The sequence below is a fragment of the Leuresthes tenuis genome, unplaced genomic scaffold, assembly GCF_036924035.1.
Source record: "Leuresthes tenuis unplaced genomic scaffold, fLeuTen1.0.hap1 SCAF_3, whole genome shotgun sequence".
NCBI classification, from domain to species: domain Eukaryota; kingdom Metazoa; phylum Chordata; class Actinopteri; order Atheriniformes; family Atherinopsidae; genus Leuresthes; species Leuresthes tenuis.
This window is the reverse complement of record NW_027325357.1, coordinates 14,738,182-14,762,254: the sequence shown is the minus strand read 5'-3', so window position 1 is coordinate 14,762,254 and position 24,073 is coordinate 14,738,182. Positions and strand designations below refer to the sequence as shown.

Genomic DNA, 24,073 nt, shown 5'->3' with positions numbered 1-24,073 from the left:
TATATTGTTTGTAAGTTGTGGTTTGTTGCATTTATTTATTTATTTAGTTTCACTTTCTAATGCTTTGTACATTGGATTAATGACAACACAACCTTAGTCATAACATTAGATTAAAATAAGGTTCTTTCTTTTAAATATATAAGCTTTACATTACTTTCCTCTTTTGTTATCCCACTAAAAGTCCTCCAGACTCTGCTGACAAGTTAGAACAAAGAGAATAAAGTGACTAAGGGACCACTTTGTTTCAGCATTTTAACAAAAATCCCACAGTCTAACTGATTTGTTACTGAGCATTTCAATTCCACATAATACTCTTGAAAATAAATCAAGATTTTTAGATACTGTGACAATTTGGACTTTTTGCAACAGCCATTTAATACTGATTAACAACAAAAAGCCAGACTATAACAGAATTCCATCACGGAGGCATGCCAAAATTCTTATTAGTATAACACAAATTTTCCATCTACAAGTACAGAAGGGACATGTTTAGATTAATATTTAGCAGACGTTAACAGCAGTGGTTATAAACTTAAGTACTCGTCAGTCTGTAAGACTCTTAATACCGCTGACAAAGTGATCCATATTCATTTCCGAAGCTACACTCTAAACCTTTTTAAAACAACACATTTTACTCCAAAGCCGTGCTATTTAAAAGGATGGTGCAGCAGATCCGACTCTCACGAAAACACACATTCATAACATCCGACGCGTGGATTGAGCAATACTGTGTCACGTGACTGGTACAGGAAGAGTCTTTTGATGGAGCAGGCAGCACGGGACAGGTTCGTAACCAGTTAACTTTCTACGTAGTTTGTCAGTTGCCTTTACATGTGCACCGCTTTAGTCAAGTCATTTGACAGATTTCTGGTCGTATTACAATGGCAAATGTAACAAATGGTTTATGGTGCGCGTTTGTAGCGGAAGTGAAGTTTGACAGCTAGCAGGTGGAATCGTGGGATCGCGTTGCCGACTCACATTTCTCTGTGTGTTTGGCTTTTGTACCGCACAAGCAAAGTAAAGGAGAGCCTATAATTTAAAAAAGTCATTAGTTTGCACTCTCCGTTCACTCGTGTGTGTGTGTGTTCGGACTCACGTTATACAAACATGATCTTCGTTCACGTTATTTTATTACAAAGCAGCGGCGGCTGGTCTTGTTGTTTGGTGCTGGCTAATCCTCAGTCGGTAAAATGTATTCATTGTTTGTTAATAATTTTGTTAGGTTTTTTTTTCGTTGTTTTTTTTTATTTACTTGTGAAAGCTTTGTCCGAGAAACGGTGACCCGAGTTTGTTCCATGTAACCATGTGTTTGCTGGTGTTCAGCGGGAACTGGTCCAATGTGAGTGAAGAAGCAGGAGGACACATTTGTTACAGGGTACAGCATTCAACACAACATGTGTACAACGAGGTAATGGAACATACACTTTCAATCATGACTGAAGTCTATGTGCTTTGTAAAGTCACTTTAGTAGAACTGATCTATTACGGAGCTGCTCCAGATAAGTGTCCATTGATGTTTAATGTACCCGTCTTCATTCACAAGTCCTCTCCAGGCTCTCAATACATCCTTAGTTCTTCATGGGGGCAACTCTTTTGACCTTTGACTGTATCGCATGATTTTTTTTAATTTTTTTTGCTTTCTTTAGGTCTCTTAGCTGTAAACTGTTGCTGAGAGTCTTTACATCCCAGTGGCTCTCTGTTGCATCCAGATCTGGTGCTTCACTTGTGATTTTGATGTAAGAGGAGTTTGGCTCTTCTCCTGCAAAAGCTGGGATCTATGTCAGTGCGTTTTCCCTACGGCATCCTTGTGATTGTGCAGATGATGAGGTGGTAAACCAACAGCTTGTATAAATTCATGACATATCTCTAAATGCACTCCATTAAACCTTTTTAAACAAGTTTTTTTTTTTTTGTTTTTAGCATGTACAACAGACCAATGATTGTTCCATAAGTACATTATACAAAGCATAAGATAACACTATTCCTAATTTCTATTATGCTCAGTATTTAATCAGCAGTGTTGGATATTAATTGTCATGTTACACACCAGAGCAAAAATGAGAGGCCATCCTGAAGCTACTGACACTTCTGATCTTAGGGAGGAGCGTCTTTGGAGTATATCACCACGTGTAACTTTAGTTTTCTCGTAGTTTTTATGTTGATTTAGTCTTGCACAGTGAAGTCTCTTAGAGTCAAGACACTCAAATTACACTGCACTGACAGCTACACCCTGACCTGCCACGTCTTTACTACCTGGACAAATAGATTGTGTAAATGAGCAAATGAACACAAGTCGTGTGGCAGCTTCCACTGAATCATGTCACCTCATATTCTCATTATTTATCCTTGAAGGTGCCTTTGGATCAAACGCATGAAGATTCCATCTTAGACAAATGGGGATTAAGGGGCGCTTCCAAAAAGATTACATACCTTTGAGGGCTTTTTTTCTCTCAGGTTGCATTTGAACCACAGATAGAAACGTTGAAGCAAATTGAAAGCCTACCAGCAAGTGAGTGAAATATCAAAATCACATTGTAATTCCTATGTCACACATTGGGTTAGTAAATCCAGGGTCCATTCCTCTGACATTTTGCCAGATGTTTACCACATATTTTTCTTTGTAATGGGGGGGGGGGTTCCAGAGTTGCTTCATATGTTCCACCAATTACTGTTTACTTATGTTGACACAGTGTTTTTTTCACTGTCATGCACACACTCACACTGATGAAAGCCTGGGAGGCAATGTGGGGTACGGTGTCTAGCTCTGGAACGCTTAAACATTTTGTCTGGGGAAGACGAGAAGAAAAATAATAGGTGCTCTCCACCAAAAGTTATAAGAACTATGAAAAGGTTTGTTTGGTCAAGAAGCACCTGATCATGACGCAGACCAAGTTTACAAAGCTCAGATAGAAAAGAAATACACTGGAATGCGATCCCAGAGTGGGGGATGTAACCGGTGTTCAGCCTGAACATGATAAAACTACAGTGACACTCTGTGTGTGTGTGTGTGTGTGTGTGGTGCTGCGTGATGGAAACACTGATGCTTCTGGAGGACGACCACATCAATGGAACAATTGAGACAGAATAATTGTTCAGAGGCCACAAAGATTTCCTGGCTCATAAGAACCCCAGTTTCTGTGACAGAAAAATGACTTCTCCTAAAATTACTGTTAAATTGGGGGTGTGCACAGATGAGCACAGGCCTCAGTAGTCCAGCTTTGCTGAGCCTGCACCCTTCTCCAGCCCCGGATTCAGTTTCTTAGCCGACAGAACTGGAACCATATGTGTTCTTCTACTGTTGTAACCCATTCACCCCTAGATCGGATGCGTTGTGGTTTTCCGCGCTCACCATATTGTTAAAGAGTGATTATCTGTGTTATTTCAGACTTCCTGTCAGCTCCAGCCTGTCTGGCCATTCTCCTCTGACATCACTCATCAGCCAGAACTTTCTTTGTAAAGACCTGCTACATTCTGGGTGCTTTCTGTGATCCTGCACCCTTCTGAATAACTTCTAGAGGCTGTGGTTAAAAATCCCAAGAGATCCGCAGTTTCAGAAATTCTGAATTAGCCCACCTGGTGTATCAGACAGTCAAGATCTCTTAGATCTAACCTTTGGTGGTGAACCATTACTCCCGACATGCTCACTGATTAGATAACTGAATGAATTATGTGCTTTTGACAGGTTTTAAATAACAGATGATAGATAGAAATGTAGGGTAGATAAACCACACAATTTTCGGTTCACCCCATTATTTTTTGTCAACTTTGTGTAATTCTTTACCATGTCATTCTGTAAGCTGTACTTTCTTATATAAGTCAGGTACATACTACTCTCGATACAAGTTTGCAACATGTTTTTTAAAATTTTTTTTATTGAGTTGAGTTCTTTGCACTAAATCCGCGTCTATAATCCAGTTGCAAAGCTCTTCACGTACATTTGAGTTCTTGTGTACGTATTGTTAGCCCGATTCTTTCATTGGAAGCCCAAGAACAAGCTGGAGAAATCTTTTATTAAACAAAGTATGCATTAGTGGTCACGTGTAAAGCATATTGCAGCGCTGGACTCGGAGTGACAGCGTTCTCGCAGGAAATCCGTCAGGCCGAGCCTCGATATCCGGAAGCATTCCATATTTATATTCCCCTTTATCTCACAGAAGTTGTATTCACACTTGTCAGAGTATAATTGGCCAGTTTTTAGTGGCATGATCAGGCCAACCACTGTCCTCGTCGTGTTCTTTGGATGTGATATACAATGTGTGTGTGTGTGAGTGCTGATTTAGGTGTGTATCTAATGTACCAGACCTATCTACTCCAATAGAGATGTTGTGTCTGACCCAGTTGTTTCGTCTTGCGATGTCATCCCTAAGGTCTTGGACCATTCAAGGTCATCTATTGTGCAGTATGAGCAGAGTGGAAAAGTACCAGCTAGGTACACAGGTTATTTAGTAAAATACAGAATATGAATACATAATATGTAAGAACAAAGCCAATTATAACAGTATTATCATACCTTTATCTGTACAAATCCCCCCCCACACACAGAGTGTTTGTTTTATGATTGTTTTTGTGTCCCCGCATATCATCGTCATGGTCACACAAACATTTGTCTTTTAGTCTGTACATGTGCCCACACGTTGTGACAGGAAATCTGAATGAAAAGGAGCCAGTTTAGTCACCAGTGCGAAATGTAAATGCATGCAAAAAGGCTAAAGGAGGTCAAATGGTAATGAGTGAAACAGGAATAACAGATGCAGTGTGGGAAATCCCAGTGCACCGGGTAGCCTGACAGTTAGCACAGCAGTGAGGTGTTACCAGTTTGAACGTTGGCGACATTTACCCGCATCGGCCGATTAAAATGTAATCTGAGCGGGATTTACATAAAAGTGGATAAAATCTTGATATCAGGTAAATGAACACTTGCAGCTGTTGGAGTGAATAATTTATGAATTTAGCCAACATATCTTGAACATGTCTTGGGTGGAGTGCAGTTCGATGCCTCCCGGTTTTGTTAATTTTGATTTTGAGACACAAAACTTGAGAGATTGTCAGGATTAATGCGAAGCAAGTAAGTGACAGGCTTTCATTCCAAATCAACATTCCATTGTCTTTTAGTAATTGTAAGAAAATATTGTTATCCCTGATCTTTAGTTCACAGCCATTTGTATGGGGACATTGTCCTTAAAATCATATATTTTTAACTCTGGGCTAACGGTTATTAGTCAAAATGTGTTATAAATCAATGGCTCGTCAGTTGAAGTCATGAGGGAGAAGTTTTAACATCCCCAGGGTTGTATCTGAACCATCTGTGACAAATTTAACCTCAAAGGCACAAATGGGACATTTCAGGATCTCTTTGGCGCTTTCTTCAGTCACGAACATAACTGCTCAGTCATTGGACAAGTCCTCATTATACATATGATCAGTTTGCTCTGGTTAATGCGATCTTACTTGGAAGCTGTAATCACTCTTAGCTTTGAGGAGGAATCATAAGAATTTGTTCGTAGTGAAAGCCCCTTCTGTGTTTTCTCACTGTTCGAGGCATGCGAGTGTATGTGAAATGAGATGGAAAGAATATGCTTTATTTTTTCCCAAAGGGAAATTGTATCTATACAAATGATATTTTAATATTTGAGCGGATCTGCAGTGTACATGTCGTGTGAAAGAGGATTTCCATGGCGACAGAGAATGAAAGCAACTTTTGACTGTTGAAAACGTGGATTAGAGCTGCTGCGATGAAATGAAAAGATCCAAATGAAGAAGGCTTTATTGATTCCGGTGAGGAAACACGGTCCACCGGAGGAAAAAAGTAAAAGCAGTGTGCAGTTTGAATCGCAAAACAAATACAATAGTTGTTAGGGCGTTTTCCAGCTATCCTGTCTACATTTAAGGATGTTGTTCATCTTCTTGTTATTAACTGCGGTAATTCTTACCTAAGTGAATCAGAGCTGAAGTTCAGCTGTTGTCGAAGCAGTCATGAAGTGGCCTTTGCTGTTTGCATTGTCACTGTGTAAACATGGCTGCCGGGATTCCAGATGCTGCTCTCACCCGTAAAATCGACGTCATATGTTCTGTTCACTGGGCGCAGATTTTGGTCTGATTTAAGAGATTAACTCATATTATTAATCAGGTTCGTACTACCAAGGCCTTGCTTGTTACTGTTGCTTCATTATTCTATGCAGGTGCAAATCGAAGGCTTTTCATACAGCAAGAATTAGTGTAAACTGGTTCATCAACGCTAAGTTAAACCAAAGCGTTTAGGAAGGATTTTTTTTCCCTTCCATTTAGAAGTCTTGTAGATATTAAGTAGTGCAGATTGTTTGCCTGTTCTCATGTTGTTATGTATCTGATTTAAAATCTGTTGAGTCAGGTATATTATTTCCATCACAGGAAAAGTATGTGGAAGTTTGTCAGCTGAAAACTGTCCCGGTTAATACTTTTCTCTCGAGTGGCTGTTTTCTCAAAGCACTCTTTTCGACATATTTTCTCATCTAGTTCAACAAAATGACTTTTGTTTCTATGCAAATCACCCGTAATTTTATGGGACTTTCCCAGTAAACAATCAGCAGCCGAGCTGAAAGCTCAACGCCCCTGAGCAAAGTGCAAAGTCTACACCCCTGTGCAACGCTGAGCCAGTATCCAGTCATCACTACACTCAGGACAGTATCACTGGCTCTCGAGAGACCTTTTTTTTAAAAAAAAAAGCTTGGAGTTTGACTGTGCTAAGTAAATGATCTTTATTCATCTTGAAATATATATTTGGTGCTTACACAAACTATTGCAAACATTTAAAGTGCTCGTATCAGTGTTCTGTCTTTTCTATTGGAGTAAATGTTAACTGGTATGATTTAAATCTAGATCATTTGGGTTTTAACGGTGTCACTGAGATTCACTGCATTTGTTTGTCTGTATTATAGGGAATGGGTCCATATTTCATGTAGTTTTGCACAGGAACTTGCAGATATAATTAGCTTACTCTTAATTATTCTGCTCAGAAAAGATTTGACTCATTTTTTTAACAAGATGATGGATCTGAAAGATATGAAATTGAACGTCTTTGTCAGTCACAGTTGCATTTTTGTACATTCTATTGATAAAACTGCTGATCACGACAACGAATTGCCAGGATAATCACTAGCAAAAGACTATTTTTGAGTTGTTTATGCTGCGCTTTGTCAGTCCTGTGTTCATCTTTGTGTCATTTCCTGCATGTAATGTCTGACATTGCTGTTTTCTTGCAAAGGTTTGGACAGTTAGGACCGGAGAATGTTTGTGACTGTGTTCCTGCTTCTGGTTGCTCTGTGTGCCCATGGAGGAAATGGAGAGGACAGTGAAGAGACACAGAGACCTGGCCACGTTTCTGTGATCATAGTCGGAGGAACAGGGGACCTGGCAAAGAAATACCTGTGGCAGGGATTCTTCCAGCTCTATATAAATCAGGTCAGTAGTGGAAACACCTTTTCCTTCTATGGCGGAGGACTGTCACCTGGTGAAAAAGCCACACCGGTCTTCTTTGAGATCCTGAAGGCAGTTTCCTGCACGAAAGATGTATCGCAGGAGCGCTGTGCGCTGCTTAAAGAGCAGTTCCTGCGGCTCTCGCAGTATCGGCAGCTGAAAACTCTGGAGGACTACCAGGACCTGGCCAAGGACATCGAGAAGCAGCTTCAGCAGGAGGGAATGACAGAGGCAGGGAGGCTCTTTTACCTGTCTGTCCCAGCGTTTGCATACGCAGATATCGCTGAGAAGATTAATAGCAGTTGCAGGCCAACCAGTGGGGCTTGGCTGAGGGTGGTGCTAGAGAAACCTTTCGGACATGACTACAGGAGTGCCCAAGTGCTGGCATCTCAACTTGGGAGCGCCCTGAAGGATGAGGAAATGTACAGAATTGATCACTACTTGGGAAAGCAGGTAAAAAAAAAAAACCTATATACCATTTTTCTTTTATCCTTGCAACTAACTTGTTTGATTTTATGTTGTTGTTTTTTTTCCTTTTTGGGGAAAAAGGTGGTGTCGAAGATACTTCCATTCAGAACAGAGAACAGAAAATATCTGGATCCCATCTGGAACAGGCACCACATTGAGAGAGTAGAGATTGTTTTGAAAGAGACCCTCGATGTTAAAGGTGAGTAAAAGCGTCATCGACCATGTTGTAAATGCCTCTTTGAGGACATCGCATGCTCACGCCCTCTCTCGTTTAATTCTCAAAGGTCGTATTCCCTTCTATGATCAGTACGGGGTGATCAGAGATGTGCTACAGAACCACCTGACTGAGGTCATGACACTGTTGACCATGAAGCTTCCTGCCAATGTGAGCAACAGTGAGGAAGTTCTTCAAAACAAGCTGCAGATCTTCAGTTCCCTGCTGCCTTTGGGAAAGAATCAAGCTGTGATTGGACAATATCAAACTTACAAAAGCGAGGTTCAGCAGGAGCTGAATAAGACAAAAGACCACGTCACTCTCACACCAACATTTGCAGGTGAATGCACTACTTTTACTTCATGTATGTTCTGCACTGATCAGTTGGAGAAGAAATTGTGGCGCTAACATGTGATTGCGTTTCAGCTGTTCTGGCTCACATCAATGAGGCCCAGTATGAAGGTGTTCCAATTCTTCTGATCTCAGGGAAGATGTTGGATGAGCGAGTGGGGTACGCACGCATACTTTTTAAGAACGACGTGTTTTGTCTTCAGAACCACAACAACGTTCACTGCAAGGCCAAACAGATCATTTTCTACTTCGGGCATGGCAGCCTTCAGTATCCAGCAGTTCTCGTGAGTAAGAATTTATTCAAGCCAGCTGTGACGGGCAGTGAGTGGAAGGAAGTGACGGAGCACAAAGATGTCAGCGTTTTAGGTTTGCCGATTTCCGACTACTATGTACAAACCCCAGCAGAGGAGAAGGAAGCTTACTCAGAACTTATTTCTCACATCTTTGCTGGGCGTAAGAATAGTTTCATCAGTACTGAAAACCTGTTGGCCTCCTGGGGCATGTGGACTTCACTTCTCAGCAGCTTGACCAGCTCTTTTCCTCGAATTTATCCTGGCGGTGCCGAAAACGGGGACATGCTGGATGTACGTCTAAGAGGAAAGGACATTAGCTATAACAGCGAGGTGGTGATCATCAGCCCTGATAAAATGGGCGACGCTTCAGCTAACAGTTTTAAAGTGATGCAAGGCAAATTTCGCAGCGCTGACATGGTGTCTGCCTGGACTGAGGAGCTAGTGGAGACGCTAGCCGCAGATATGCAAGAAGTAGCTGAGGCAGCGATACACGAGGGCGGCGTTTTCCATCTGGCAGTCTCAGGCGGGTCGACTCCTCTTGCTCTGTTCCACAGGTTGGCAGTGCACCACTTCACCTTCCCCTGGAGGAACACACATGTATGGATGGTGGACGAGCGCTGCGTGCCACTCACTGAACCGGAGTCCAACTTCTACAGTGTGCATGAAAACCTTCTGAAGCATGTGAAGATACCCTATTACAACATCCACCCCATGCCCGTGCAGCTCAATCAGCGTCTGTGTGTGGAGGACGACGGAGGAGTGCTGCTGTACGAGAAAGAGCTCAGCAGGCTAGTTAACGGTTCCAGCTTCCACTTTGTACTGCTGGGTGTCGGCTATGACGGCCACACGGCCTCTCTGTTCCCTGGTGTTAAAGCGGACCAACATGGGCAGAGTCTGGTGGCTCTCACCGAGAGCCCCAGCAAGCCTCACCAGCGCATGAGCCTCACTTTCAATGCCATTAACAGAGCACATAAGGTTGTTCTTTTGGTAATGGGAAAAGGCAAGCATGAACTGGTCACTCAGCTGAGTCGAGTGAAGGACGCCCTTGACAAATATCCCGTCACGGGAGTGAAGCCTGCTAATGGCAGTCTTGTTTGGTACATTGACTATGATGCACTTATAGGGTAGGGCGTTCTATATTTCTAATTTCCAATCAAACATCTTTGAAGCTGCTTTAATGTGACTGCTGGGTGGTGAAAAATATATTTAGCAAATGAACCAGCAGAGAAAGAACCAGTTGTTTGCTTATTAACTACAAATAATGCACGTTGAACACTACATTAGGAATATATCCACTGAGTTTCTGACTTCTACCAGTTTAATTTGAGAAGTGTCCTCGCAAAGAAAAGAGCCCATTATATCAATAAATATAAAGCAGAACAGTGAAATTCTGTGAAAAACAGTCCCTTTTGGTGGATGCATGTGCTTGTGGGGAAACTGAGACTAGAAACGACACTGAGAAGTTTGTGGGTTTTACATTGAAAGGGTGATTAGTAATGCTTAACTAATGGATGCAGAGTTTTCCAGCACAAGAAGCCACCAGTAAGGGCTGCAGCTGACTTACAGGGTGACGTGAACTATAAAATAGTGTCCTTGCGTTAAAGCCCTTTAAAGACTTTATACACATGGATTTGTAGTTAATGGGTTAAAAACAACTGTTCTGGTTCTTTTTATTGAATGATAAAAAGCCTTTTATTTTGTGTGTGTGAAACTTGATGCATATGCAGACTTTTTAGAATTGATCAAAGCATATTTGAGCGTGAGATGAGTAAAGATCTTGACAAATATATGAAGCACACGTGTCTTACAGAGGTTTTCAGAGTGTGATGTTAGAAGCATCTGGTGTTGAAGGACAGTTCCAACAAACTTTGATTTGATTGTTACACATCCAGCGTGTTCGTCTGTGTGAATTTAAATCTCAGGTGTATTTGTAGATATTCAGTTTACTTCTGTAATCTGCCATTCTTGATTGTATATTTTCTATTGTTAAGTGGCAGTTGCCTAGTAACAACACAAAATGTGAGAATGTGAGATTTTTTTCTTATGAGCAAAAGAAATGTTTATGTAACAAATATCTTTTGTATGGTGTAGAATATCGATGCTTCACTCATATATAAAGAAAAAAAAAAAGTACATTTCTGACCCATATATTGTGGCGCTTTCTCTAAGAAGATTAATTGAATGGAATCTGTAGATGTTTTTTACAAATCCAAACGGGATCAGTTGTATTTCAGTGAGCTGTATGAAATTTTCCAAAATAGGACCTTCTCTAAATAAAAAGCAGAGTTGCTCTTATTGTACCTGTGTTTGACCTTTTTTAATAACCGTAAAGCCGGAAGGATTTTCAACCCATCGTCAACATTCATCCAAACTTGAGCAGAACAATTGAATGAAATCACTCTGTTCAGAAAAGGGGTGAAAGAGAATTAAAAAGAGAAAATTAAAGCGACATCGATCCACATCTCTCTGCGTCAGTGTTATTACTTGTTCACTGAGGGAAAGGCCTGAAAGTTGGAATGCTGATTTCTCTCTTTTTTCTACCTTGACTTCTCTAGAAGCTTCAGCACTGTCACAGACTGCTGTCCTGGGCTATGAAAAGAAACGCGTTCAGTTCTTCATGGAAAGCATTTTGGTAAAAGCAAACCCTCGTGACTAGAATAGCGGAGAAGATGGAGGACTTTTCATTTTTAAGTAGTTGGAGGCATCAGCATAAAATCCTTCAGGGCGTTCAGAAGTTGAGCTCCTTATCATTCAGATTATCACCATATATAGCAAAACGCAGGTTCTCTGTTCCTCATCACAGGAAAAATTAAGTAATTTCCAGTTGCCATTAAGTCCTTTTTCCTATTGTTCCCTTTCTGTGCTGGAGAACATGTATTTCACTCTATCGCTGTTGTATTAACAAGCATTTATATTATAAATTGCGCCTTCATTTTATAAAAAGGAGCTTTTTGTCTAGCTTTTTTGTGCACGTAAAAGGCTTCCAAAGTTCCAAAGCACAAAAAGCTCCACCACAGAGAGTTATTTTCTCCCACAGAAGACGCTGCTCCTAAACAGCCTGAAATGCCTTATTTTCACCATGCAACATGTTGGAATAATGCCCACTTAAACGAACCACCCAAACTGAGAATGCGTGACCCAGCATTTTTGACTAATTTCACCCATTCTGTCCAATCATATTTCCAGATTTCCAGTGAAAACACGAAGATAGCCAGGAATCACATGTATGCATTTCGGGTGTCAACAGTCACGCTTCTCATTCACTTTGAATGGGATGACATCTTGCGTTGGATGGATTCAGTTCTGGGTCTGTTGCTTTGCCTGAAAAGCTGAGAATAATTCAATTTTTCAAGCATCGTCACAAGCACCAACCAGTCAAATCCCCTGACTATCACATGTCTGATTTCAAGATCGTTAGAATTCTGAACGTCAGGCCCACCTACCACTGAGTGTTAACGTATCACATTTGTTTTGTCTGTTTGGCCAGATGCTAACGCATAGGTGAGTACAGACCAAGACTTTAAACAACAAATTAGATTTTTAGAACAACTTTAAAGCTACAGAGGCTAACATGGAGTGTTTCAGGCAGAAGGAAGATTTACAGGGAGTTGGAAAAAGAAAATCTTTGTTGACATTTAAAAAAACACAAGGACATATAAACCAATCAGAGAAGGAAACCAAAAGAAGTAAATGCACAGGTGATTTAGCATGACATTGGTTCTTTAACAATACAACCTGGACATTTTTGGCTTCGTAAATGTAAAACATCATAGTAGTCCTGACAGAATCTTTTCTATTTTGTTTTAATTTTCCAGTGAGGTAAATGTAACTGTCTCCACTATATATAAATGTCACGTGTCTTCGTTTGATTTTTCAATCTGTTTGACTTTACTTTATATATACAGTTTACATAACTGTGTATACTACATGTTTATTAACTTCCAACTGACAAATGTTTTACATGAAACCCATTCTGGTGTCCAGCAAGCATTTCTAACATTCGAGACATCTGCTTTTCTGCAGCGAACATTAAAAACGTGGGTCGGATTAACTCACTTGCACTTTCTTCCCCTCATGGTTTAAAGTTACCAGCCGCCGGTGGTACAGAAACCTCATGAATTCTTTAAATGTGCCGTATCGTATGTCAGCGTAGGGGCAGCTGGACTGTTTTGTCACTCGTTTCTAAATGTCTCCGTCACAGGCTGCCTGTTGGTTAACCACAATCCTCCTCTCACCATGAAAAAACCTGAATGGACACCAACAGCTGTTACTCCATCAAACCGGGTCACAAAACCTGTCGTGCAGAAATGTCGCTCACCTGCACTGAAAGTAGAGGCGACCGTAAGAGTTAGGGACATGTAGTACAGCTCTGGGGTAGTTTTGGCCTGAGAAAATGGATGAAAATCATTTTGATGCTGCAGTTTTTTCCCCTTGTAATGCTCCATAATGTCATTTTGCTTACACATTCTGAGGCTGTGATGGTCAGGATGGCGGTGCATAGGCCATGTCCACATGAAAGCAGACCAAAGACATGATAGGCAGCCCACAAGCTCTGAGGAACTGGATCTATCGACGTGAATATCACTGAAAAACCTGAAAGGAGACTCAGCGTTCGTACTGATCGTTTTAAAGACAGCATTGTGCTCTGATAGGACTCACCTGCAGCTGTGACGGATAAGGCAACAAAGGCAGACATGTTGTTCAGAAGCGGCCGCCTGCAGTATCTTGAGGATTTTGGCCTTCAATGAAAACAAAGACCATTGTTAATGCCACATTCCCCCTTGTTCAAGTAACCCATGACCTGCATGGCTCAATGCCATGTTCAACATCCCAGTTACCTTCCCATGACGTAGAGCTGAGGGGCCAGAACAGCTATCGTGAACACTGCATTCACAATCTGACTGTGAGTAGAAAAGGAATAAAACATCAGTAGAACAGCAGGAATAGTTATATCTCTACACATGAGGGTACTTACAATTTCAACCTCCTATTCCGTGGTATCAATCTGCTGCCATAATATGCCATGAGGATTAGCATGTAAAGAAACATGAATGCAACACAGCCAGGCAACCGCTCTGAAACACTGTCCCTATCTGCTGCATGTGGTCTGCGGAAGGATTGTATTTCAGCCCATCAAGGCCCAGAGTCTTTGGCTGCATATTGTATTTCCTTTAAAGCTGAACTAAAATCTGCACTAAAAAATCTAAGCCTGAAGATTAGGCTGTTGTGCTTTTAGTCAAAGGAACTTTAACCATGCAGGATACTCGTGAAAAGTATCCCCTCCTGTAAGGATATATCATGAACAGGACAGTTTATTCATATCGTACAAAGAGCTCTGCTCCACCCTCTAGTGCTTTTCCTGTGTCCCAAATAACTGTGGCAAGAGTCGCATCACCCCTGCTCTATATCCATGCAGAATAAAAACATCCCACACATTAACAGTGATGCTACTCGCGCCTGATACTCACGCTGCAGAGGCTTCCAGGGAGTCACATAAGCATCCAAAATGCCTATCGACATCAGTGGAACGTGGGATATTGTCAGTAATGTCAATTTTGAGGGTTATATGGTGGCACTAGGTGAGTGAAAATGTTTTTCTTTCTTTCTTTCTTTCTTTCTTTCTTTAAAAAAAAACTAATTATTTGTGATTTTTTATTTATATACTTTCAAGAATGCAAAACTCCAGTTGATCTGTTGAACATGCCTCGCATCCTTAGCATTGAAAACTATTCATATATGATCCAGCATGTGTCCAGACTGTTGACGTCCAGTGAAAATAGTGTAATAACAAATCGAAATGTATTTTCTAATCAAACTACAAAGAATTTGAAAGAGTAAAAAATTTTTTTTTTTTAATTTAAATAAATGTTTCTTTCATTTTGTAACGCAGGTATAGACTTTGCAACACGCAAGGTTGCCTCTCTGCTGAAGCCTCAGAAAGTGATTAAGCAAGACGGAGATTGTTTCACAATCAGCACTTTCACAACTTTCAGAAATTACGAGTGTTCATTCAGGATTGGGGAAGAGTTCAAAGAGGTGACAAAAGGGATGGACAACCGAAAATGCCAGGTAAATTGTTCCTAAAAACCCACGTTTCAGCTTCAAAATTGATACATTTCTGTGAAATGTCTGCGATCGCTGCCACACAGCATGAGATAAAACAAGCCAATTTAGATCTCAATTTTCTTCTCAAACCTCTTTATATAAATTTCAGACCCCGGCCTCTTTTATGTTGCCGTATTGTTGAGCAATATTCAGTTGTAATTTGAAGTGGTCTCTTGTTCTTTGGTCCTCGACTAGACCGTGGTGAACTTGGAAAATGACAAGCTGGTGTGTGTTCAGAGAGGAGAAAAAAGAAACAGGGGCTGGACTCACTGGATTGAGGGGGACGAGCTGCATCTGGTACGACTGATATCACAGCCTCTCATGTTTGCAGATTACGAGTGAATGCAGGGTCAAATGTCAAAAATGTTGCTCAGCTTGAAAGTTGATACAGAAAATCCTTTCATTTATTTGCCCTGATGCCATGATGTTTTTACATTGTTGTGTTTCTCTCTTCAGGAAATCACATGTGAGGATCAAGTCTGCAAGCAAATTTATAAAAGGAGTCAGTGAATCTTGCCTTTTAGCGATCGCTGCACATTTCATGTGTGTTTCCATGAAATGAGGCAATACATGACGAAGCTGCCAAATTCAATAAAGAGTCTTAGCTTAATCACCACTGCTTCTCTGTAAATCAAGAACACATAAAAAAAGGAAGAAATACCTTGACTAATAAAAGGACTATCTGATCTTATCTGGGTTTTTTTTGTTTTTTGGATGATTATTAACAATTTTGAATGATTTCTAATTCAATATTAACAGGCAAAGATAAACATTGATGGTATGTAATAGGTTTGTAACAGAGGTTACACAGAGTTCATTCAAAATTAAACCCAGCAATGTATTCATTAGACATTTTTAAATATCCTTTAAAAGATTTTAAATAGATGTAAAGAGATCTTATATTTAGACAGTTTTAGGAAGAAAATATTTTCTTGTGATTGCTGTTCTAAAATGTTTGTTTTACTATTTAGTATTAAATAAATATGTAATTGTTAGAAATGTTGTTAAATTAGCATATATATACATTACGTTTTATCATGCTGATAACAGGAAAAATTAGACAATTAACATTATTTTATTGTACATTCACTGTAGTACAAAATAATAACACTAATAGTGTCAATTAAAAGAGCAGTGTAAAGAATGTAGTGGCATCTAGTGGCTTGAATTCAAAGTTTACAACCAATCTAAACACCCCTCACCTCCTCACTTTCCAAGCCTTGTAGGAAAGAAATCAACTGGCTGTGAAAAACTGAACAGGATATGTTTCCAATGTGATTAAAATAATTGTGATTAAAGGTTCAAAGTAAAGTGCGTGAAATTATTTTTCACATGTTAAAAGTGTGAGTTGCTGTTAATCTTTGGAAAATAAAAGTAAACAAGAAGAAGAATGTTGTTTTGCCAACTTTATTCCAATTTAACAGTGCACAAGCCTATTTCTTCTGCTGCTCATAAACATAAACGTTCAGTTGACCCAGGGTCTGTGGATGAAAGTTCAGGAGAGAAAAGTCTCCTTACTGAATTTACTGATCAAGAATAAAGTACCGCGAAAATATTTTGTCGAGACATTAAAAAAGCAAACTCCAAGTAAAGTATTTAATTTAGCTTCAGCCATGTTTTTTACCCTGGGAAACTCATCATGTCACTTTATTGTGTATACTTTGGATACGCTGGAAAGTGATTAATTCCAGTCAGATTAAGTGTTTGCATTGTGAGATTAAACCACCCTTCTCGATCTGTTTTGACACCTTAATCAGATCAATTTGAAGTGGTTGACGTGTTTATGAAGCGTTATAATTTAGTTTGCAAAATTAATCAGATTTTAATTGGTACATGTAAACACCAATCATTGGTACGGTACGTCCCATGGCAGTACACACACATTTTTAAGACATAAATCGCTTTTTCTTGAGGAAATGAAAACGCAGCCTTTAACATTTTTTTTTACATGAATCTGTTCTACTTATATCAGAATACTGAATCATTGCCAGAAACCGGCTCTTCAAATGACGAGTTAAAAAAGTCTAGTACCTCCTCCCAACCACAAGGTGGCGCTGTGAAACGTGTACGTTTAACAGAAGAGGAAATAAAACTCTCTCGACAAATCAGAGTTGCTGCTTTGCTTACGAATTCGTGCCGCGAAATTTTTTTTGTTGGTATGTTGTTGTTTGACCAAACCGTGTATTGAACGTGTCAGACTGTTACATACAAGTGCACAGATCGAAATGTCTTCATTATAGCTTTCTTTTGCACGCTATACACTCAACTTTTGACATTCGTTAGTTTATTGCAGTTGAAGAGACAAATCCTGTTGTGTCCAGTTTGTTCCTCCGCAAAATGTCCGTGGATGCAGACGAGACTCGTCAGGTAGGAGCAACTTCTCAGATTTTGTGACATTTGGCAACGTTTGTTTCATATGAACGTTAACTGCTAGCTGACATGAACTTTGCCATCATTTAACCGTTTTCAACAGACGTCGTCACACTGCCATTCTTTTAACGCGCCCTGTCCCATGCTGGTGTCTTGCTAGGGTACATATATGTTCTTTTTTTTTGTTGCCTTCAGAGGTTAAAGGCAGCAGTACATTATACGGTGGGTCGACTATGTCAGAGGATCGGAGAGGACCACCGGAGGGAGTTCAGCCGACAAGTAGTAGCAGCCATAGCCGAGACGACATTCAGACAATGTGGTGGGGACATCTCACAGTGCAACACGTTCAGAAGCTCAGTTCAACAACTATAAGCGGTTTAGAGTGCTTTATATGCAACATAAAAACATTAATGCAAAATTTACACTAAGGAAAAAAAGTAAACAAAGTGAGAGGGTAAGTAGTTATTTAGAGAAATCCTCCAAATGTCGTGGTATACAGTGAAGTCTTAATGTTTGATTTGATTGAAGCAAGATTTGATGCAGACCTCCAATCTGGGACTTTTTTTCCCCACATCTGATACATAAAATCTGAAAGCAACTTCTTCAGGTTTAGTCCCAACTCTGGGGAGCAAGTGGACCTGTTCCCTCAACTAGAGATGTATTGAGGTTCATGACACACCATAAGGTCTGAGGTGTAGTTTGTCACTAAACCATTGAAAACTTTATGAACCAGCAGCAGTTTGTTTTCAACTTTTTGACGGTCGGGAAGCCATAGACAAGATCTCAGGACTGGAGTGATACTGTCCACTTTTATGGCCTTTGCTAAGGCCAAATCATTCCACCTATCTGACCAATTTTGTCAACCAAAAAAAGAAAAAAAAAAGTTGTTTTTTTTAAAAACAAAGTTTATTACTATGTTGTAGCAGACTGAACTGCAGCATACATTTTAATTATATATACAAATATCAACAATATTCTGCAGTAAACATGAGAAATTATTCACAGGACATTGTTTTTAAGGATGCACACAGATTCCAGACAACAAGTAGTGTGTGTGCAATAAACTCCTCGATAACCGGACAATTACAGCATCATCAAGGCAACACTGAACTGAACTGATGTTACTCAGAGTATGAATCCAGTTTTGGAAATACTTCAGGACGGCTGATGGTTCACAACACACAAGCATTAGGGGAAAACCCAATCCAACTCAGACTTTTATCTTAAAATCTAAATTTGTGCAAATCAATGCACGCCAACACATGCTTTGATATTGACTGAATAAATTACAGAACATCACACTCCTCTTTTAGGGCTGTTAGTTGTGCGTTTCTGGAAAAGTTGTGAAAACCCCAGAGTCAGGAACTTTTACAGCTACTCAAAATACATGCATTGAAAAGGTCTGTTTTTTTCAGTGTTGTAACTGAAGTTTCCCCCCCCCCCACAGATGTATTTGCTAAAGACCTGGAGGCCTTCGCAAGGTGAGCTTTTTTCCCCCTTTAACTGTAATAACTACTCAGTAGCTTTAACCCAAATACCCTGTGAAAAACCTTAAGGCTGTCTTTATACTCTCACATTCATTTACAGACATGCCAAAAGAAGCATGGTGTCTGCAGACGATGTCAAACTTCTGGCCCGCCGTAGTACTGCATTGGTGAGTTCAAACAAAGTAATTACATACATGTACAGTAATTTATGAACAAAAGAAGTGTTGACTCCTCAATTATTTGAATTTATTTTTACTTAACCCATCTGTGGGATACACACACTTTACAGCAGACAGCAAATAAATGTTTTTTTTAATTTGCCTTTATTTCAGTCCATCTACATACAAAATAAGAGTGAAGAATTGGCCCAGGAGCAGAGGGATTTGAAAAAGAAGAGCACTGGGAAGAGGAAGAGCAAAGACACTGAGGAGGAGAGCAGAGCATGAGGAGAGGACACAGGCAAGCCTGCAGTGTCTTACTTGTGCCCAACAGGCAAATGAACACCAAGGCTGACCAGTACATGAGTGCCATCAAAAGTCTGACTTATTTTCTATTTCAAGTTTATGAGTTAACATACATTTAAAGAAGGCTAAAGCTTAACATTGACAATACTGCACATCCTCCCACCCTCGGACCTGCTGATGCAATCCCAACTGTAGTGCATTTGACATCATGCGAGACCTGCTTAACATTAAAATCTTGTCATACTGAAATGAGATTTACTACAATGACTACATTACGAGTGGTGTGGGCTGCAGTTACCCGTTAGATCTCTCCTTCCAAGCATAAGAATTTTAACTATGTGCCGCCCGGCCCTTGGAACTCAAGACTGTCAGGATAACTAACCACAATGTTTGGAACCCTCTTAGAGGAGAAAACTCCAATCGACTTCCTTTCCTAGAGCCAAACGAGGAGTGAATAACAATTTGAAGAAGTGAGGCCACATTACTGAGCTCATCTGTATCAAGTCTAGGATAATCAACCCCCAAGAACTTACCGCTAACCTTAGAGGTAGATGGTAATAATAGTGAATTCCCTGTAACGAGGCAACAAAACAAAACAAAAAAAAAGAAACATAGGTACTACCCCATGTCATGTCTGAGAAGGCCACACACTGAAAGTGTTGGAACTTCCATCTTCGTCCTTCAGAACAGACTTCAGTCAGGGTTCAAACGGAGACCTCGACCAGCAGAGCCCAAGGTCCCTAGATATGTGAATTGGATTAGATGTTTTTGATTTTACAAACTGACTCAGGTAATATCAACTAAGTAACTATTCAAATGAACTTTATTAGAGAACTCCCTTCATTTGACATGTTTTGAAACACCTCACAAACGACAAGAGCTACGGGGAACCATTGGACACACCACTCCACGTTCTCACACTATCACTCGCGTCCCCCAGAGTCTTCAGCAGGTGTCATCCACATCAAAAACACACTTACAGATCAGTTCAGTAACATGAAAACACACACCATACAGCATTCAAATCAGATAATATAAGCAATACAAATAGTCATCACAACATTCCACTACATTTTGATATTTCTGCACTTGATAGACATACTTAATAGTAAGGAAAAACTTGCAAAGATAAAAAAAAAAAAAAAAAAAATCTTGAAGTACTAATTAAACAATGTCCATGTTAGGGGGAGGCGCTCGTAGCATCTGCAGCTTCCACTCACACACTCAGAAAGCAGTCAAAATTGGGCTCTTTCATCGCACAACCAGTCCGTTTCACGCGTCTCTCCGTTCGCTCACTCATCGCTTCACTCTTCGCCACAAGCCATCCTCAATCGCACTCATCAGTTCTTAAAATGTCAGTTGCGCAGTTCTTTCCATTTAAAAGTGGATAAAAGTGAAAACACCCACCGTCTCTTAGAACATGCGGAGTGTAGCCGTTCTTTGATGGCATAGCATTTACAGGTGGGAAGAGGGAGAATGATACCGATATCACCCCAAGAATGCTGCCAAAGAGGAGCTTCCTCACAGGGAAATGGAAGAGAGGTGAACTGCAGAAGAGATTTCAATGAAGGCTTTTCCACAGAACTTGACTGCAAATAAAGTTGCACTTAAAACATTTAGGTTTCAACCAGATTCTTTCCAATGCAAGATTGCCTTTTAAGTCGATGACGAAGCCGGATAATGGTGAACCACAAACATTCATGCATTTTCAAAATGGGCATCACATTTCACAATACATGCATTAGAGAATCCAGTTGAAATGGATACAAACAAACAAGACGTCAAAAATAGCACTTTAGTCAGAGATCCTGGTAAACAGTTCACTTCAACGCTTCCTAAATTAAATCTTTAGCATTTTTTTTTTTCCAAATGTACAAAACATCTTCCACAAAAGAGTTTTCAGATACGCATTAACACCAGAAATAAATTTTGAAAAGACTCATCTTTCTCACAATACTTACCATACAAACACTTAACTTACATACCCCACCCAGATGACTTTGACTCCATACTGGACCCAAAACCTGAGCTAAACCCACTACCACTGGTTGTAGAGTTTGACCCTGTACCCCAGCCAAGACTGGCTGAACTGGTGCCGTAGTTGCTGTTGCCTGTACTGAAAGACTGACTCTGGTCCCTGCTAGAACTCGTTCCACTGGAGGTGCTGCCTGAGGTGGATGTCTGCTGCTGGCTAGCAAGCATACCCATCATCCCCCAACTACTTTGCAGAGCAGCCTGTGCAGCAGCCATCATGGCAGGATTCAAACTGAAGGAACCAAAATTAGCCAGACTACTGTTAGTGCTGCTCCCCAACCCACCACGGCTGCTACCAAACGCTTGAGCTCCAAAACCATTTCCAAACCGTGCTGTACGATCAAACTGCCTATTGCCATGTTTGGGCTCAGCATTTGAGATGTGAACACTGACTCCTTTGATAATAAGGTCCTCTCCACAGAGAGATTGGGCGACCTGCGAGGGAAGAAGATGGAAAATAAAAGTCTGAATCGGGTAATCCCGGATTGGACAACACTAAAACACAAAGCTGCCGCATTTAATACAGTACCTGATCATCTGCAAAAGTGACAAAGGCAAAAGCACGGAATGGCTTGGGGATGAAGACATCTGTGACTTCTCCATACTGCATAAAGAACTGCCGTAGATCATCTGTGGTCATGTCCTCGGTGCAACGACCAACAAACACTTTCCTACTCCTCAGTGGCTCATCTGGACCTTGCTGTAAACAAAACGGGGGATACAACTCGTTATAGTGTGCTAATGATGTCAGGGCACTTTTCTTCCCATAATGTGCGGTTATGTGCATGGACATTACCATATTCACCTTCGAGTTAGGGAGCTTGCAGTCGCACCATCTCCCATCGATCATATGCCGCTGGGAGATCACCTTTTCTTGCGCCTCATACTCTGTGAACCTCACAAAGCCAAAGCCTTTGGAGTTTCCCGTCTTGGCATCTCGTTTTACCTGAGACCCAACAAACAGTAACAGTCAGTTGTTATCACAAACTATACAAATCTGTTTTGATCAAAAAATAAAATAAATAAAAGTTGTACCTGAACCATGATGACTTCTCCAAATGTACTAAAGTAGTCTTTCAGATCCTGTTCAGTTGTTTTCCAAGGAAGACCAAGTACAATCAGGTCAGATGTCTTCATATCCCCTCTCTTCATCTTCACAGCAGAAGAGGCATCAATTTCCTCCATTTTCCTTTTGTTGTCTACAATAAAAGTAAAATAACTTAAATCTCAACAGTAACAGAGACTCAGGCTGTATCAGACAAATATTCAGATAAACTTATCAATACCTTGTCCATCACCTTAGAATAAACAGATCTCCTGTTATTGAGTGTTCATAGGTTTCTATAATATATCTATAATATTAAAGCCATTAAGACCACATACAAGAGAAATAAATATGCACAACTATGTGGCATAAAGTGCATCTATTAATGGTTAAAGGAATCCTCAGTGCATTATATTAACTCATTGTCGATACAGTCCAACCCAACATCGATGAAACAAGATAATGCAACAACAAAATGACTTACCTTAATCAATGCTACTCTAAAATCAACATCAAGACATAAGATACATTTTCCTAACTTTTTACAACTTTGGCAAGGTGCCTTTAATAAACTTACATGTGGATAATCTATCAATGATATGTGGGTCTTGCTTTGTTCACGTTGTGAAAAGTTTAAGCCACAACAACTACTGAGAGCGTGGACTAAATTAAAGTCACGTCATTCTCATTCATTTTCCACTCGCTCACGCTACGCCAGGCACTGTAAACACAAGTTACACCAGGGTGCAAACAGTGCAAACCAATATTTACCTTTTGGGTAGTTCACCACGTACACGATATTCCCCCATCCGTTTTCAGGAGCGTGCAGAACCCCTTCAACGAGGCGCACACCCCGCATGCACTGAGACACGGGGCTTCTGAAGCGTAGGCCGCACGCCCCGGGAAACTGAGCAGCAACGGTTGAAAGCAGAACAGTGCCGTCATCCTCAGATGGGATCTCCATGGGCTCCTCGTTTTCCTCCTCCGCCACTCGAATATAACCTTCGGCCATTTTGTTCCAAAAAGATAACTTCTTATCTAAACCAAAACAGCACTGCAGTTAGCTTCGCGTTTGTCCACAACTGCGGCTAACAGTTGCTAACAGGACCGAATGAGTCAGGCTAATTTGTTAGTTCTATCCGGGGCAAAGACTTCTCAAGTAACGACGCAACAACAAAAAACGTGTTATGACGGTTTAATTAAAAATACTGTTATCAACAATATAGCTCAACGACTGTGCTGACGAGTGTGAATGAGCCTTACTTTTCCTTTGTTCGCTGATACGGCGATCTGTGTCGTCAACAGCGGACGACAGCCGCTAGAATGTACTTCTTAATGTAAACTGCGTACGACCCCCCCGCTCACAAACTCGACAAAACGATTAATTCAAAGTGATTTACGCATGCTAAATTAATTTTACAACGTCGACGAAGCGCTCCTCTCGTTTCACATTTAAAGTGAGAAATTGAGCTAAGGTTATATTTTTCCACGAGGCGAAAACAGACAACCACGGGGCCTACCAAAATGGCATTATCTAAGCGAAGAAGGAACTACGTCATTTGATTGGACGGTTTCATATCATGGGGGTCAACGTCTGTATTCCGTGTTGTTCAGTTGAGCAATATTAGCTCAGTGGGTCGTTGAAAATGTGTTTGCTGAAAAGCAATACGTAAAATAGCGATTACTTTTGATCGAATTATTCAAATATTGGGGAGTAGTATTGTAGATAGCCAGTTTTATTTTGCCCGTCCCCCTTTAAGGGAATAGTTTAGTCAAGGTATATTTCATAC

General features: G+C 40.5%; 5 protein-coding genes across 8 annotated transcripts; 3 read left to right on the top strand and 2 right to left on the bottom strand.

Annotated features, from left to right (window-relative positions):
* Positions 1-7,200: 7,200 nt before the first annotated feature.
* Positions 7,201-11,073, top strand: h6pd (hexose-6-phosphate dehydrogenase (glucose 1-dehydrogenase)). The gene is made up of 4 exons (XM_072381994.1): positions 7,201-7,905; positions 8,002-8,119; positions 8,205-8,474; positions 8,561-11,073. Exons 1-4 carry the CDS (start codon positions 7,264-7,266, stop codon positions 9,904-9,906), a joined length of 2,376 nt encoding a protein of 791 aa, XP_072238095.1. The 5' UTR covers positions 7,201-7,263; the 3' UTR covers positions 9,907-11,073.
* Positions 11,074-12,433: 1,360 nt separating this feature from the next.
* Positions 12,434-13,681, bottom strand: LOC140304130 (uncharacterized). The gene is made up of 5 exons (XM_072383127.1): positions 13,617-13,681; positions 13,438-13,517; positions 13,241-13,371; positions 13,097-13,163; positions 12,434-13,024 (listed from the first exon to the last, which is right to left on the bottom strand). Exons 1-5 carry the CDS (start codon positions 13,622-13,624, stop codon positions 12,951-12,953), a joined length of 360 nt encoding a protein of 119 aa, XP_072239228.1. The 5' UTR covers positions 13,625-13,681; the 3' UTR covers positions 12,434-12,950.
* A 524-nt stretch (positions 13,682-14,205) lies between these two features.
* On the top strand, positions 14,206-15,550 carry rbp7b (retinol binding protein 7b, cellular). The gene is made up of 4 exons (XM_072383126.1): positions 14,206-14,357; positions 14,669-14,847; positions 15,079-15,180; positions 15,340-15,550. Exons 1-4 carry the CDS (start codon positions 14,285-14,287, stop codon positions 15,391-15,393), a joined length of 408 nt encoding a protein of 135 aa, XP_072239227.1. The 5' UTR covers positions 14,206-14,284; the 3' UTR covers positions 15,394-15,550.
* Positions 15,551-17,010: 1,460 nt separating this feature from the next.
* cenps (centromere protein S) lies at positions 17,011-19,814 on the top strand. The gene is made up of 5 exons (XM_072381993.1): positions 17,011-17,250; positions 17,449-17,572; positions 18,701-18,734; positions 18,841-18,907; positions 19,073-19,814. Exons 1-5 carry the CDS (start codon positions 17,221-17,223, stop codon positions 19,184-19,186), a joined length of 369 nt encoding a protein of 122 aa, XP_072238094.1. The 5' UTR covers positions 17,011-17,220; the 3' UTR covers positions 19,187-19,814.
* tardbpb (TAR DNA binding protein b) lies at positions 18,138-23,829 on the bottom strand. 4 transcript variants are annotated; one of them, XR_011915184.1, is made up of 6 exons: positions 23,055-23,829; positions 22,274-22,437; positions 22,035-22,184; positions 21,768-21,938; positions 20,612-21,673; positions 18,138-19,944 (listed from the first exon to the last, which is right to left on the bottom strand). XR_011915184.1 is itself a non-coding variant. In XM_072381991.1 (6 exons), exons 2-6 carry the CDS (start codon positions 23,293-23,295, stop codon positions 21,182-21,184), a joined length of 1,218 nt encoding a protein of 405 aa, XP_072238092.1. In that variant the 5' UTR covers positions 23,296-23,321; positions 23,547-23,829; the 3' UTR covers positions 20,010-21,181. The 4 variants fall into 4 exon arrangements, 3 of the variants coding, with proteins under 3 accessions (XP_072238092.1, XP_072238091.1, XP_072238093.1); XM_072381991.1 differs by lacking the exon at positions 18,138-19,944 and having other exon boundaries at positions 20,010-21,673; positions 23,055-23,321; positions 23,547-23,829; XM_072381990.1 differs by lacking the exon at positions 18,138-19,944 and having other exon boundaries at positions 20,010-21,673.
* Positions 23,830-24,073: the final 244 nt, after the last annotated feature.

Bases quoted from the DNA above. Each gene is read 5' to 3' on its own strand.
- h6pd (XM_072381994.1), top strand. From the start codon at position 7,264: ATGTTTGTGACTGTGTTCCTGCTTCTGGTTGCTCTGTGTGCCCATGGA. The intron at 7,906-8,001 runs GTAAAAAAAAAA...TTGGGGAAAAAG, and splicing joins ATCACTACTTGGGAAAGCAG to GTGGTGTCGAAGATACTTCC. The intron at 8,475-8,560 runs GTGAATGCACTA...ATTGCGTTTCAG, and splicing joins TCTCACACCAACATTTGCAG to CTGTTCTGGCTCACATCAAT.
- LOC140304130 (XM_072383127.1), bottom strand. The intron at 13,372-13,437 runs GTGAGTCCTATC...GTCTCCTTTCAG, and splicing joins CTTATCCGTCACAGCTGCAG to GTTTTTCAGTGATATTCACG. The intron at 13,025-13,096 runs GTGAGCGACATT...GTGTCCATTCAG, and splicing joins CGCCTCTACTTTCAGTGCAG to GTTTTTTCATGGTGAGAGGA.
- rbp7b (XM_072383126.1), top strand. From the start codon at position 14,285: ATGCCTATCGACATCAGTGGAACGTGGGATATTGTCAGTAATGTCAAT. The intron at 14,848-15,078 runs GTAAATTGTTCC...GTCCTCGACTAG, and splicing joins TGGACAACCGAAAATGCCAG to ACCGTGGTGAACTTGGAAAA. The intron at 15,181-15,339 runs GTACGACTGATA...TTCTCTCTTCAG, and splicing joins AGGGGGACGAGCTGCATCTG to GAAATCACATGTGAGGATCA.
- cenps (XM_072381993.1), top strand. From the start codon at position 17,221: ATGTCCGTGGATGCAGACGAGACTCGTCAG. The intron at 17,251-17,448 runs GTAGGAGCAACT...TGTTGCCTTCAG, and splicing joins ATGCAGACGAGACTCGTCAG to AGGTTAAAGGCAGCAGTACA. The intron at 18,735-18,840 runs GTGAGCTTTTTT...ATTCATTTACAG, and splicing joins GACCTGGAGGCCTTCGCAAG to ACATGCCAAAAGAAGCATGG.
- tardbpb (XM_072381990.1), bottom strand. From the start codon at position 23,295: ATGGCCGAAGGTTATATTCGAGTGGCGGAGGAGGAAAACGAGGAGCCC. The intron at 22,185-22,273 runs GTACAACTTTTA...GTTGGGTCTCAG, and splicing joins GAGAAGTCATCATGGTTCAG to GTAAAACGAGATGCCAAGAC. The intron at 21,674-21,767 runs GTACTGTATTAA...CTTCCCTCGCAG, and splicing joins TCACTTTTGCAGATGATCAG to GTCGCCCAATCTCTCTGTGG.